This window comes from Lucilia sericata, unplaced genomic scaffold (genome assembly GCF_015586225.1).
Source record: "Lucilia sericata isolate MDLA Ls3-8-SP2 unplaced genomic scaffold, ASM1558622v1 Contig000846F_arrow, whole genome shotgun sequence".
Lineage (NCBI taxonomy): Eukaryota > Metazoa > Arthropoda > Insecta > Diptera > Calliphoridae > Lucilia > Lucilia sericata.
The window spans coordinates 32,501-48,193 of NW_023994838.1; the positions used below are offsets into that span (position 1 = coordinate 32,501).

General features: G+C 32.3%; 2 protein-coding genes across 4 annotated transcripts in view; both read right to left on the reverse strand.

Annotated features, from left to right (window-relative positions):
- Positions 1–3,245: 3,245 nt before the first annotated feature.
- LOC119608528 (UDP-glycosyltransferase UGT5-like) lies at positions 3,246–9,596 on the reverse strand. Of its 2 annotated transcripts, none has more exons than XM_037962981.1 (5): positions 9,434–9,596; positions 7,426–7,696; positions 4,326–4,787; positions 4,061–4,264; positions 3,246–3,991 (listed from the first exon to the last, which is right to left on the reverse strand). In XM_037962981.1, the coding sequence occupies exons 1-5, from the start codon at positions 9,434–9,436 to the stop codon at positions 3,327–3,329; spliced, it is 1,605 nt and encodes a 534-aa protein (XP_037818909.1). In that variant the 5' UTR covers positions 9,437–9,596; the 3' UTR covers positions 3,246–3,326. The 2 variants fall into 2 exon arrangements, with proteins under 2 accessions (XP_037818909.1, XP_037818908.1); XM_037962980.1 differs by lacking the exons at positions 7,426–7,696; positions 9,434–9,596 and adding exons at positions 4,850–5,120; positions 6,373–6,963.
- A 4,754-nt stretch (positions 9,597–14,350) lies between these two features.
- Positions 14,351–15,693, reverse strand: part of LOC119608527 (apoptosis-stimulating of p53 protein 1) — a 137,892-nt gene continuing 136,549 nt past the window's right edge. For both annotated transcript variants that reach the window (XM_037962979.1, XM_037962978.1), the window contains 2 exons: positions 14,643–14,845; positions 14,351–14,574 (listed from right to left, as the gene is read on the reverse strand). In XM_037962979.1, the coding sequence (XP_037818907.1) occupies positions 14,530–14,574; positions 14,643–14,845 (248 nt within the window). In that variant the 3' untranslated portion in view covers positions 14,351–14,529. The remainder of the gene's footprint in view (positions 14,575–14,642; positions 14,846–15,693) is intronic.

The following is a 15,693-nucleotide window of genomic DNA, read 5'->3' on the forward strand; positions in this document are numbered from 1 at the left end:
TAACTAACTAACTAACTAACTAAATAAATAACCAAGGCAGGTTATTATGCGTTTGTGTTAATGTTTTAGGCACAGGGAAGAAGCCTATTGAAAATGGTTGAAATCGGTTCATTATTTCATCTAGCCGCCATACAACCTTACCTTCTGATTTGGGGGTTTTTAAACTCATAACTACGTCAAATATTCTACTATCGCTCCAAAATTGGCCAATTTTTATAAAAATCGGCCGTCGTTTGACCCTAGCCCCGCTTTGAAATATATGTCTTAAACGTCCAAAAATTGACTTACAACCATTAGTATCGCGATGAAATTCAGCATAACTAAACTTCATATAAAAATATATACCTCCTCCCAATATATTAAGGATCAGCCCATATTTGACCCTAACTCCCATATAAAGCCTATTTTTGAAATTTAGTTTTTCATCGATAAATTGCTTAACACAAGCTTTACATGGACGGCCAGAGGGTCGAACATAGTTTGGTATACTTTTTTGGGGTATATGATCAATTGTCTTGTCCCGAAAGCTAAAAAGGTACCAAATTTGTATCACGTTCGAATTAAAGAAATATATTAAATCTGTTGGTTTTTCGAGTAGAAAATATTTGTTTAATAACAAATCAACTGTCAAGATTTCATTATTCTAGGTTCAGCCATTTCTGATGACTATTCTGTCACTCATTAACATGATTCTTTAATATATGTACATACATATATAGATTAGAATTAGTTTTTTATTTCATAAACAAAATATAAATTGTGTATGTTGTCACACACTATTTTTCGGTTCTGAATTATCTTATTAATATTTATTGTAGAAGGCAATTTGTGCTTATTTATTTAATCGTATAAGTTGAACTGAATATACAATTCTACTATTATCTCTCTAGTTTATTGTTTTTTTCACGTGCTGAAATTTTGTTTGTTGTTTTTTCGTTTTGCCGCCGGTTTTTAGAATGATAAGATGAACTGTTTCGGGTTTTAGATATGGATATGAATACACATTATTTTCACGTGTTAGTAAGTTTTTTTTGCAGAGGTTTTAAATTTGTTTTGGCAACCGGTTGGCGAAAATAAAAAAAAAAACCTTCATAGATTAATCAATTAAAGAAAGTACAATAATCACTTCATATGGGGGTGACCTGTCTATATATTTTTGTTTAATAATGTTTTTATTATCACGATGAATTTGTGTATTTTTTCTAGTCATCTGGGACATCTTTTTTGGTTTGAGTAGACTGATTTATCACTAAAATATATATAAAAATACGTGGAGGTCTCAAAAAACTATGTTTTCTAGATGCTTCAAGCAAACTCTTATCGCCAAGCGAGAATGGATTGAAACAAACAAAAATATCAAGATTAAAATTAATTTTATTTTTGTTTCCACTTCAAAATCTATAATTATCAAAACAGAAGTGACACACATAAATAGATTGCAAAAAAAAAATGTTAACTCACTGTTTTTTCGTTTCTTTTTCACGTGCCAAAATATAAATTTTGCCATGGCGATATCTGGGGGTTTGTTTAGAATTGAAATAGAAAGCACTGTCTTATCACGTGCTATTTTTTGGGATTAGCAACAAAGGGAGAACATTTAAAGTAGCATATATAACGAAATCTTAAATTTCTATTATTACTCTAGTCTAATTTTTCATCGAATAGTCAGTCCAAGAAGTTTTGTAAAGTGAAGTTTAAAGTTCAGCGTAAAGTCTATACTATATAGTAGACTACAGTCCAGACAATAGATTATTGTGTATACATAGTATTATCAATACCCTAGTAAATAGTTTGGGTTATAAGTAGTTCACTTTTAAACTATAATTCAGTTTATTTTCTGGTCTATAGTTTATTTTATAGCCTGGAATCTAGTCCACTCTACAGTTTGGTTTACTGGTTAGTATATAGTCTGGGCTATCGTTCAGCCTTTAGTCTGGACTGTAGTTCTTTGTGCTGTTGTTCAGTTTATAGGCTGGACTGAAGTTCAGTCTATAGTTTAGACTATAATTCAGTCTATACTCTTAATAATTGTTCAGTTTTAAGAATAGACAATAATTCAGTCTATAGTCTGGATTATAGTGTGCACTATAAAACAGTCAATAGTCTGAACTATAGTTCAATCTTAAGAATGGGTAATAGTTCAGTTCATCGTCTGGGCTATAGACCTGTCTATAGTTTGGACTACATTTTAGGCTGTAGTCTGGACTGCAGAGTCATCTATAGCCTGGTTTATAGTCTGCACTATAGTCTGCATTATAGTTCAGTCTTAGGAATGTCTATAGTTCAGTCTACTGTCTGGACTATATTTCATTCTACTATCTGAACTACAATTTAGTCTATTGTCTGGACTATATGTAAGTCTATGGTCTGACTATAGTTCCGTCATAAGAATAGACAATACTTCAGTCTAAACTACAGTTTAGTCTATAGTCTGGACTATAGTTCAGTCTATTGTCTGGTCTGTAATTTACTATATGGTATGACTATATATATATAATCTAACTATAGTTCAGTTTATAGTCTGAACTACAGTTTAGTATATAGTCTGGACTATAGTTCAGTCTATTGTCTGGTCTGTAATTTACTATATGGTATGACTATATATATATAATCTAACTATAGTTCAGTTTATAGTCTGAACTACAGTTTAGTATATAGACTGGACTATAGTGCAGTCTATAGTCTGACTGTAGTTCTGTCTATAGTCTGAATTATATTTAGCACTATAGTCTGAACTATATTTCACTCTATAGTCCGAACTATAGCTCAGTCTATACTCTGGACTATAACTCATTCTACACTTTGGGCCATAGCTTAAACTATAGTATGGGAATTAGTTTAGTCTATAGTCATAACTATAGTTTAGTCTATATTTTGGACTATAGACATGATTTTAGTCTAGTCCGCACTATGCCAGTTTTTAATGTGAAAGACCCTTCATTAAAATAATAATTCTTGAGATTTTCAATAAATCGACCATCCTATCTCGTAAGTTTTTGGAGAATTTGACAAACTACTCAGATAAATACTCGGATCATTGCAAAAGCTAGAATGTTACGAAAAAGTTGATAATTATACTTATTGATCTTTCATCGAATAGTCAGTCCAAGATGAATAGACTACCAGAGAGGTTATAGCTTGAAATACCGAAACAGGATATAAAACGATTTTTCAAAAATCAGGAGGACTAATTAATATAAACAATGGTAATTTTCTAGAAAGTTTAAATCAAGAAAGATCATATGTAGTTTTATACTTAAATCCATATTTTTTATTAATACTATAGATTTTACAATAAAATACATATTAAAACCAAAAAAATACAATTACTGCATCTTAGATTTCATCTCAAGGGGTTTACGATATAATATCAAACGCAAGGCAAACCAAGACAATGTCAAGATCAGTACAATGCAACCTATAACGAAAGCTATAACATCCAATAAATAGAATTGATACCATTTAAGATCTAAACCAGCTGATCTTAAATGGGTAGCACCATTATGTCGTATAACATATTCAATCCAATACATGGCAGTTTCACGAGCACCCAAAGGGCGATCATGGAAAATTTTCGAAATTCTCTTGATATTATTACGATAATAGGGATCGTAAAGTAATTTGTCCAGGGAATCTTTTAAAATTGGTTTAGTTATATCGGGAAAATGTAGACTAATGGCATAACCGCTTTGTACAGCTTTGCGCATATTTAAATGTTGATCACTATAGATGGGCATACCCAACATGGGTACGGCATAGTGAACTCCTTCCTGAGTGCCAAACAAACCACCATGAGTAATGAAGACTTTGACATTGGGATGAGCCAATATATCGGCTTGTGGTAACCAGGCTTTAATCATGACATTTGGTGGTAGATTGGCTATACTTTCATTTTCAAATTTCCAAAGTATGCGCTCTTTCATGGAGGCAAAGACTTCAAGGAATATTTGAAGCTTTTCAGTAGGCATATCTTTCGATTGAACATTGCTGCCTGTTCATGAAAAAAGGGAAAATTATTAAAGATTTGATTTGCTTTTAAAGCGTTTAAAGAGAAACTTACCCAAACTGAAATAAATGACGCCATTTTCAGCCTCATCTAAGAATGTTTTAATATCTTCTGGCAGTTGTTTGGGTGGATAGATGTGCATGCCTCCTATGGGTACCATACCGGTAATTGAGGGCCGGGAGGTGGTTAAAGGTGTATGACTGTTAAGCAGCATTAACGAGATATTCTTTTCCATATGGGAAACGGGAGGAATATTAACTGAAAATATATAGTTTTTTTTTTTTAACTTAAGCATATGAGTAGCAGGATCCATACTTACCTTTCAAATGACCAAAATATTGCTGCACCAATTTATCCATTTTCGGAAATAAATCCCATTCTCTAGTTAAATCTTCTGCCAGTGAATAATAACTATTTTTAAGACGTTCCATAAAACCCATATGGTCGGTCAGGGGCAAAAAACCATGGGGTACAAATGACCAGGGCGTTATCACGCCCATCATTTGACTCATATGATTTTCATAACCCAAAGTACTGCTAGTCACTACAGGTATATCGTATATATAGGACAGTGCTAAAAAGGGTTCCTGATAGAATTGTTCGGCCAATAGTAAATCATATTGTCCCTTCGGCTGGGGATGATTAATGATTTCTTGTACGTTGGGTTGTTTTAAGGCATGTTCGGTGGTTTTCATACCGAGTATATCCAACATTTTTAGAAAATCGAAAAATTGCATTTCGGATAATTCGAAAATATTGTCGGCTTTAAAGGATTGTATAACTAAAGAATATAATATTTACATAATTAATAGAGTTGGGGTTCGTTTTGATCATACCACTTACTATCACTCCAAAAATCATAAACTGGTTCTATCAAAACTTCTGTATAGTTGGCTCCCAATTTTAAATCCTTTAAGCTGAAAGCTGTTATCATTGTCACTTGATGACCTCTCTGTATAAGTTCCTTTATGATGGTTTTGTGCATCATGAAATGACTTTTACCGGGAAATACATATACTGCCAGAATTTTTGAACTCTCAACTTGAGCTGGACTTATACACAGCATCCAGAGGAGGGAAATTGTTAATGTTGAACATATTAAATATTTGAGGTGCTTTTTACGTTTCCATTAATATTTAGGTAAAATTATTTGTTGTAATTGAAGAAAAAAATATATAAAAGATAAATTATAAAATATATATTGGGTTTTGGACATGTAGAAATAATCACTCCCTAATTTAGTAGATATTTAAGAGAACCTTTTAGTTCGTGTATTGAATTTGATTAGATTGGCAAGTGATACATCATATCAGAAGTCTAAGTGAATTCCTATTTAGGGCCATATTTGGAGACGACGTTAGACTACCAGATGATTTATTTTCAAGTAGTTTTAGCGGACCAGCTGAGTGCCGTTTGATCATATATGTATATAGTTAAAGTTATAGTCTGGATTATAGTTCAGTCTTTAGTATGGACTTTAGTTCAGTAGTATGGACTTTAGTATAGACTAAACTATAGTCTAGACTATATACTTGAATAGATTTTGGACTATAGTCTGGGCCATAATATATAGCATGTATCACTCTATAGCTAGGTCTATAGTTCAATCTGTAATCTTGATTATAGTTCATTCTATAGTATGGATTATAGTTCAGTCTATAGTTGGACTATATAACAGTCTATAGTCTGGACTATAGTTCAGTCTATAATTGGACTATAGTTAAGTCTATAGTTGGACTATAGTGCTGTCTATAATCTGGATTATAGTTCAGTCTGTAATCTTGACTCTAGTTCAGTTTATAGTTGGATTATAGAACAGTCTATAGTCTGGACTATAGTTCAGTCTATACTTGTACTATAGTTCAGTCAATACTTGGACTATATTTCAGTCTATACTTGGACTATAGTTCAGTCTATAGTCTGCAATTTAGTTTATAGTTTAGACAGTACTTCAGTCTAGAATCTGGACTATAGTTCATTCTTTTTGTAAACTTTTTTCCAATGACGGACACATAGATTGGATGGTTGACTGAGATCACTTGTAATATAACAAAGATCATGTCGGCAAAGTGTGACCTACACCGCAGTGTGTGTAAAAAGGAAGAAGAATCTGTTTATTAGATTTTTCTGTTGTTTTCAGGACTTGGCAGAATCTATCCGAAATGGATATCTGGGAAATGCTTGCGTGTAACGTATTGCTTTGGATAAGAACTAAGTCATGCTAAAGTGTACTAATTACTCCGAACCATTACGAGGTTTTATGCCACAATTTTTGAATCCAAAACTAGATAGTTTTTACTTATAACGAGCTCTGTTATGATCAGTTTTAAAAATTAGTATATTAGTTTAAAACATTATTTATTTACCATTTTTTCACATTAATTTCATTAACTTTTCTACTTAATGAACCGCACTTTCACAGGCAAATAATAATAAATGTGTGGAAAAACTATTCTCTCTTAATTGAAATATTTCTACCGATACTGATGATGATGAAATGATTGAAATGATTGCCTTGACTCGGACAAGGTGCACTATAGTATTATGATCGTCAGTGTTTGATCAACTACTAAATTGATAATAGAGAAATTAAATAAATTGAAAACTATATCTGCGTTCTAAATTTATTTCCTATTTTGTTAATTTATCAAAAAAACTGCAATTCATGCTTTACGTTGATGTGTAAATCGGCAGTTGGAAGAACAAATATATATAAAATTCTAATCACTAAACAAATTCTTACAACTACTACTTACTCATTCATTAGGTACTTGTACTAAATAAATAATTTAACTTGCGTTTTTTTAAAACAATTGTCATAGTTCTGTCTATAAACTGTCTATAGTTCTGTATATAATCTCACTATAGTTCAGTTTCTAGTCTGAACTATAGCTCAATCTATAGTCTAACTATAACTTTGTCTATAACTCTGGACTATATCCCATTCTCTAATCTAATCTTCAACCAATGAATAATAGCTATTCTTAACGCGCTCCATAAAACTCATATGATCGGTCAAGGGCATAAAACCATGAGGAACAAATGACCAGGGCGTTATCACGCCCATCATTTGACTCATATGATTTTCATAACCCAAAGTACTGCTAGTCACCACTGGTATATCGTATATATAGGACAAGGCCAAAAAGGGTTCCTGATAGAATTGTTCGGTCAATAGCAAATCATATTGTCCCTTCGGGTGGGGATGATTAATGATTTCCTGTACATTGGGTTGTTTTAAAGCATGTTCGGTGGTTTTCAAACCGACTATATCCACCATTTTTAGAAAATCCAAAAAGTCCATTTCGGTCAATGCGAAAATATTGTCGGCTTTAAAGAATGGTATAACTAAATAATATAGAAAAATAATAATTGTATAATTAATAAACAAGATAAACAATTTTGATTATACTACTTACCATCACTCCAAAAATCATAAACTGGTTCTATCAAAACTTCTGTATAGTTGGCACCCAATTTTAAATCCTTTAAGCTGAAAGCTGTTATCATTGTTACTTCATGACCTCTCTGTATGAGTTCTTTGATGAGGGTTCTATGCATCATAAAGTGACTTTTACCAGGAAAGGGATATACGGCCAGAATTTTTGAACCCTCAACTTGTTCTGGACTCATACACAGCATCCACAGGAGGGAAATTGTTAACGTGGAATATATTAAATGTTTGAGATACTTATCACGTTTCCATCAATATATTTGTAGGCAAAATTATTTGTTGTAAATGAAGAAGAAAGATATAAATGTTAAATTATAAAATATATATTAGGTAGAAATTGTCACTCCCTAATTTAGTAGATCTTTAAGAGAACCACTTAGTTCGTTTAACAAATTTGATGAGATTGCTAAGTGACACATCAGATCAGAAGTCTAAGTGAATTCCTATTTAGGGCCATATTTGGAGCCGACGTTAGACTACCAGATGATTTATTTTCAAGTAGTTATAGCGGACCAGCTGAGTGCCATTTTATCATATATGTATGTATATAGTTAAAGTTATAGTCTGGATTATAGTTCAGTCTTTAGTATGGACTTTAGTTCAGCACCTAGTATAGACTAAACTATAGTCTAGACTATAGAATATATTTCGAATAGATATCGGACTATAGTCTGGGCCATAATATGTATCATGGATCACTCTATAGTTAGGTCTATATAGTTCAGTCTAGTTGATCTATAGAACAGTCTATAGTCTGGACTATAGTTCAGTCTATAATTGGACTATAGTTCTGTCTATAGTCTGGATTATAGTTCAGTCTGTATTCTTAACTATAGTTCAGTTTATAGTTGGATTATAGAACAGTCTATAGTCTGGACTATAGTTCAGGCTTTAGCTGGACTATAGTTCAGTTTATAGTCTGGAATATAGTTTAGTCTATAGTTTGGATTATAGTTTAGTCTATAATTTGGATTACAGTTCAGTTTATAGTTGGACTATAGAACAGTCTATAGTCTGGACTATAGTTCAGTCCACACTTTGACTATAGTTTAGTCTATAGTCTGGACTACAGAACGGTCTATAGTCTGGACTATAGTTCAGTCTGTAATCTTGACTATAGTTCATTCTGTAGTTGGACTATAGAACAGTCTATAGTTTGGACTATAGTTGAACTATAGTTCTGTCTATAGTCTGGACTATAGTTCTGTCTATAGTCTGGACTATAGTTCAGTCTGTGATCTTGATTATAGTTCCTTCTATAGTATGGACTATAGTTCAGCCTAGAGTTGGACTATAGAACAGTCTATAGTCTGGACTATAGTTCTGTCTATAGTCTAGACTATAGTTCAGTCTGTAATCTGGACTATAGTTCCTTATATAATCTGGACTATAGTTCAGTCTATAGTTTGATTAAAGAACAGTCTATAGAGCAGTCTATAGTCTGTACTATAGAGCAGTCTATAGTCTGGACTATAATTCAGTATATACTTGTATTATAGTTTAGTCTATACTTGGACTATAGTTCAGTCTATAGACTGGAATTTAGTTTATAGTTTAGACAGTACTTCAGTCTATAATCTGGACTAAAGTTCATTCTTTTTGTAAACTTGCTACCAATGACGGACACATAGATTGGATGGTTGACTGAGACCACTTGTAATATAACAAAGATCATGTGGGCAAAGTGTGACCTACACGGCAGTGGGTGTAAAAAGGAAGAAGAAACTGTTTTTCTGTTGTTTTTATGACTTGGCGGAATCTATCCGAAATGGATATCTGGGAAATGCTTGCGTGTAACGGATTGCTTTGGATAGGAACTAAGTCTTTCTAATGTGTACTAATTACTCCGAACCATCATCAGGTTTTATGCCACAATTTTTGAATCTACAACTCGGTAATTTTTGCTTATAATGAATTCTGTTAGAAACATTTTTAAAAATTAATGTCTTTAATTTAAAATAATTTTTACTAACCATTTTTTCACATTAATGTCCGCACTTTCTTATGCATATAATAAATTGCTGCATGGAAAAAAACTTCTCTCTTAATTGAAATTTTTCTACCGACACTGATGATGATGATATTGAAATGATTGCCTTGACTTGGACAAGGTGTACTATTATGATCGTTAGTGTTTGATCAACTACTAAATTGATAATAGAGAAATTAAATAAATTGAAAACTATTTCTGCGTTCTAGTTTTATTTTTTTTGTTAATTTATCAAAAAAAAATGCAATTCATGCTTTACGTTGCTGTGTAAATCGGCAGATAGGAGAGCAAATATATATAAAATTCTAATCACTAAACAAATTGTTACAACTATTACTTACTTACTTATTCTTTTATTAGGTATTTGTACTTAAATAAATAATTTAACTTGCGTTTTTTTTAAACAATTGTCATTTTCTTTCAAACAAACAAAAAAAATTTAATTACCCCTATAAAAATAACACAAATAAATTTATTTTTAAAATGAAATGTACTTTTGTTTACGGTTTCACTTAAGTACCTAAGTATTACAAAATTATCTAAATAATTAATATTAGTGGGTAGTAGGCATTAATTTAAAAAATATTACAAATTCATTACAAAACACTTTATTTCGTAATCGATCAATTAAAATAAAATTTGTTTATAAATAGTTGTGAAAAGTTTGAATGACATATAAAGTGATTGGTTACGCAGTGATTAGAATTTTTTATTATTATTTTATAATTTATGTTAATAACTTTAATGATAAACCCATATCAGTTACAAAATCTCCTAAAGAATTTTAAGTTTTAATTTAACTCATCGCTCTGAAACGCTGAATCCGAATCTGGCTGACATATCTTTCCTCTTCTTCCAGATATCTTCACCTATAGTTTGATGCAGCAGTAAAATGAGAAAAAATAAGATATTATCCGTTGAAATTGACGGACGGACAGACATCATTAAGTCAAATCAGAAAGTGACTTTGAGTCGATTAGAACAGTAGTGGATTCAAAATTTTCAAAATGATTTCAAAAGTTCGTTATAAACAATATTTACAAAGCATAATACCCTCCGCACTATAGTAGTGTAGCGTATAAATACCAGGAATATACCGAAAACCATGAGTTTTCAAGTTTTAGGTAAAGATATCTCGAAGGAAAAAGAAGATATATAAACTTAACAGAGTGAAATTTCACATGACATACAACATTTTATAAATAAAGTTGTCTTGGTGCTGTTATAACGTCTCAAAAAGGACTAAAAATGGCGTGTTTTTTAAATTTCAAGACACGATATCTCATCCCGGATGTGATGGAGAAAATCGAATTTAGGATTTAGTTCAGTCCTTTAGAAAAGTCTAACTTGGCCTCAGGGTTTCGATTTCTTTTTCAAACTTTGTCGCCCTGTGTTATTTATAGATCAATATAGTAGTCATATCATCGTAATGATACGAATAATTGTATCGATTTTTAATCGCTCGATGGAAATAATACCATGGATCTGCACTGTTAGTCCCTGTATTGTTAGTAAAACTATGTTTAATATTAGTCTATGTGATACTGTCTATTTTCCCCTTTAGAAAATGGCTTTAAGATCAAAAATAATCTTATACCTGTCTGTCAAGTCTGGATCTTCTATTAAACATCACCTTATACTGGTTCCCAGCTCATAGAAACTACTATGTATGGAATCTGATTGAAATATATCCAATGCTACTTCAGATTCTTTAAAATGCTGAAAATAAGTGGAATAATCTAGACACCAGCAAAATGGATATTAAAGTGGACCTCTTTCGATCAAAAACACACTATATAAATTGGACTTCCCATTGGAAACATTCACAGTTGCAAATATAGAGAATAGTAAGAAACGGTCTACCATGGTCTATATGGAAATGTCCTACCCTAATCGACCTGACAAATAGATTGCTTGAAAACTTCACTATATAAAACTTTGACGAGTTATCTGGGTCGAAAATTAATGGCTAGTAGTAGAGGGATCTATAGCAATGACATTCGATATAAAAAAGTTTCATGAGAATCAAATCTCTTTAGCAAATTTGATAGAATAGGCCCACAATTGAACCTACCACTTATATAAGGTCTCTTTCAGAAAATGCTTAGGAGTACCAGAAATACTGTGAAATACGAAATAAACAAGTTTTATAGAAACTAAATGACTATTCTAATTGTTATAAGGATCGATGCAAATTGGCTCTAAGCCAGATTTTTATAAATTCAAATGTTTAGGGGGGTTAAATCGGATAAATTCGGTAACCTCATATCTTCTATACTAAAACAATTTCAAGATTATCGTCTCGTACTTTTCACAAATTCGCCCCTTTTCGAGAGTAGACGGGTAAGAACTGTATTGTCGTACTTATAGGACATTATATTGTCGTACTTATACAAAAACTATTTTTAACTTCTTCCTAGTTAGTTAGATATAAAGAAGGATGTATACATCAGATCCGAAGAAATACACCTAGGCCTCTATTGGGCCAGTTGTGCGCTCCTTAACCAGTGCCTCAGGTGGTAATCGAAACCACCACCTCCGGTCTATCAGAGTAGAAATCTAACCTCTAACCTACCGCGGGCCATACATCCTACTTCTGTTTAACTTATCGAAAAACTAAAATTACGAATTTAGTACTATTTGGATATTCGGACGTTTACATATTGTTGATATGTACTTTTTTCATAAATCATTATTTACTATTTATTGACTGAAATTAAATATTTATTCAATGGAATGAAAATCTGTAGGAAGGGTTTTTGGTACTTTTTCGTTCTTCAGCTAGTTCTATCGTGCGTATATGCTTGTATCTGATGGATTAGAGGGATTATGAGTTGTATCCCATGTTAGTCGGATGGAGTGATGGAGGAGATTATGTGCTGAACTAAGGTTTGGCGAAACGGAGTGAGATTATGGCGATGTTCTTAATCTTTAATTTATCAGAGATTTTCCTTCATGGTTGATTCATGCTCAACTTATCGCTGTAGGTTTTTGTGGCCACTGAAATAAGTTTTGTCAATTAAAATAGATCCGTGTTTCGGACTACCAATTACGTTCCCCAGGGTGCTGTTGCCGAATCAACAGAGCCATCTCAGTAGTGTGGTTGAGCGACATATAAGGTCAAGGAATGCACTGGGGTTAGTCATAAATGATGAGAATGCTCTAGGTATATGAATATTCGTCACATCATTAATCGGGTTTGATGTTGCGTTGTCTATTGACTCTAAACTAGTGATTGTCTTTTCCTTATCGGGGTTAGATTAAGGTCCTGTCATTCCCCAACGAGACTACTATGGCAAGATATTAGATAGCTCGAAAACTCAAGCAAAGTGCACGTATACTGGACCAGAAATTTCATATATGTACGTAAATTGCCACCGGCGTGTAAGAAGCACAATGGGGCGATGGTGAGTCGTTGCAAAACCTCACCCAGTGGTTGAAAAAGACCTCTGTGAAATAGGCCAACACGGCAGGTGTTCACGTAAAGCATTTCGACATTAATACAGTATGGGGTCTTCCCGGGGACATGTTACCTTGATGTAAGACCTCATCTTGTTGTGATTGCAATCCCGGGGAAAAGAGGTGCTAGCAATACCTCTAGTCTGCCGGGACTATAAACTGGTGAAGTCAAATGTATCCTCGGCCTTTCTTTGGTATGATTTGACATGGGGTCGAACCAGAGCACCACATAATCGAGTACTATGCGCAAGTTGTTCGCAGGACTTGACAAGCTGTCCTGACTGGTCAGTTGGTTGAGATTCCTTTGGCATTCACGTAGTGGTTGTAGTTTAAACCCAAATTTGCGGGAAGAGAATGTCGGTGAAATCTATAATTCGGAATAAGTTCGGTTCTGTCGACGAGGTCAACAGATACCCCACAGAGGAGTGATTTAAGCAAAATGCTTGTACATGGACCAACAGAACTATGTACATACAATACACAAAGGGGCTTTGGTGAGTCGTTACAAAAGCTCAGTCCAACTCAGCAGCTATTCACATAAAGCACTTCATACTATATGGGGTCTAAAGAAGATGTGTTACAAACGGAATGACAAATTGACTATTTCCAGATTTTGTCGAATAGCGAGACTTCTAGTTTGAATTTAATGCAGTTATCTACTAATTGTCTTATAATAAGAATTTCACTTCCCAGGAGGCAGATCGGTCATTTGGGGGTCTGGAGTCAGAGTGCCTTGAAATAAAATACTTTTTTTTTTTGCTTTTGAATATATAATTTTTTTTATTATTGTTAGTTTTTTAGTTTTACAAAAAATCACAATAATTAGGCAAAAATATATAGTAGTTGTTATGTTGTTGTTATATATAAGTAGTTATAGTTGTAATAAGTATAATCGTATTATTTAAGTATTAAGTTTTTTTTTGTTTTTTTAATATATAGAATATTTTAAATATTTCTTTCTCATTCACTAAATGAAATGTTTGTGTAAATTGTGTGAATTATAAAGGGGGGAGGGGCGTTAGAGGCAGGGGGTGTATGATTTGTTTTTAACTTATAAACTATTTATTAAAGTTTTAAGTACTTGTGTGTTTTGTTTTAAAGTTTTTGTTTTTTTATAATTTTATAATATTCAATTTATAATTTTTGCAATTATTGTTTAACTAAATTATAAACAATATATGAAAAAGTGTATTTAATTTATTGTTTTATGTTTTCTTTTTGCCTTAAAACTAAAGTCATTTTAGAAATTTATTGTGTTGTTGTTTTTTTTTTTAAATTTTTTAAATTTTTTAAATTTTTATCTGGTAAAAATTGGTGTCTTCTATTTTGTATTGTTTTTCGTAACTATTTTTTTTTATTTAGCTTAAACTAATATATTTGTAATAAACATATTTATAATAAGTAATTTATGTTGCACATTTCATAGAAATTTTGTTTTTCCTAAAAATTATTCAAAATTTATATGTTTAGAATTGTAAAACTAAAAATGTTTAACAAAATCATAAGTAATAGTTAAATTAAATTTAAATATTTAATAAAACATTACAAAAATTTTGATATATAGTGCTTTTGTATTAAACGTCCCGCTTTCTTTTTTAAAACACAAAATCTTATTAACTGCTAATCAGTGTAGTTGGTCGTCTGAGGCGGTACTCTAGGATAGAGCTGGAATTTTTTTAAAGAAAAAAGTTAATTAGTATGAAATTTGTTTATTTTTAAGAAATTACACTTACTCCCAACAGATTGCGTGGCACATAGCCCTCTTCGTTTTGTTCATTTTTAGCCCACCACCATTCACTTTCCGCATCATCACCTTTGCGTAAAATGATTAAATGATCATTAACATTGAATGTTAATTCATCACTGTTTTGGGCCTCATACGAGAAGACAGCATATACTTCACCATTATGAAGTATGCCAAGTTTTTCTTGGATGCCTTTAATTAGAAAGAGAAAAATATATTATTTAGTTAGTTTAGGCAAATATTCTGAAGTTCTGAAATTTTAGTTGTCGATTCGCTCAGAATGATTTTCTTCTTATTACATAATTGTCGATATTTTAGTGGAAAAAACTGTTCATATTTCAAATTATAATTTCTCTAGTATTTCCCTAAATACTCAGAAGTCGTCACTTTAACGTTTGGTAAATTCCAGACGATCGGTTCAGTAAACATTTACCCAAGATCTGATCAACAAGGCAAATTATATTCGGAAGGAATTTGGTACATTATGACAGAATTAAATGATCTTTTTCCAACTCTGTGATCCCCGAAGGAACCAATCTGTACTTAACTAAGATTTTTTAGTGACACATCTTTGTAGCAGTGCAGATCAAGAAATAGCCCCGTACTAACATAAAGATCCGTGGGTATAATGATGGGAACCGCAAACAGGGGCGTAAAAACATCCATTAACATAGCGTCCAAAGACGTTTAAAAATAACGGCATCGATTGCTTTGTCATTTGAAACAAAAAACATTTCTATAACTCTCCCACAAGCATTTTAATTGGAAAACCAGAAGACATCAAGCTTAATAACAGCTTTGAGAGATATTAATGATCTCATATTTTTCTCGCGACCGGTAGCGATGTATTCTGATGGAGACCAAGTTCATAGGAATATGAAATGTCGGTGTAAAATGAGGTAATGTCATCTCGGGGGATAGTGTATGCAATCCAGTACTCTCTCTCTCTCTCTCCGATTATCAATGAACTGAATAATCGGTCAAGAATATCCTAGCCATAAACCTTAAAAGAGTCAAAATTGCCATTGTGAGAGCTTACA

What these genes read in the sequence shown, in the direction of transcription:
- LOC119608528 (XM_037962981.1), bottom strand. An exon ending in ATATTTTGGTCATTTGAAAG is followed by an intron (nt 4,265 to 4,325) that starts GTAAGTATGGAT and finishes ATATATTTTCAG; the next exon opens with TTAATATTCCTCCCGTTTCC. An exon ending in CGTCATTTATTTCAGTTTGG is followed by an intron (nt 3,992 to 4,060) that starts GTAAGTTTCTCT and finishes TTTCATGAACAG; the next exon opens with GCAGCAATGTTCAATCGAAA.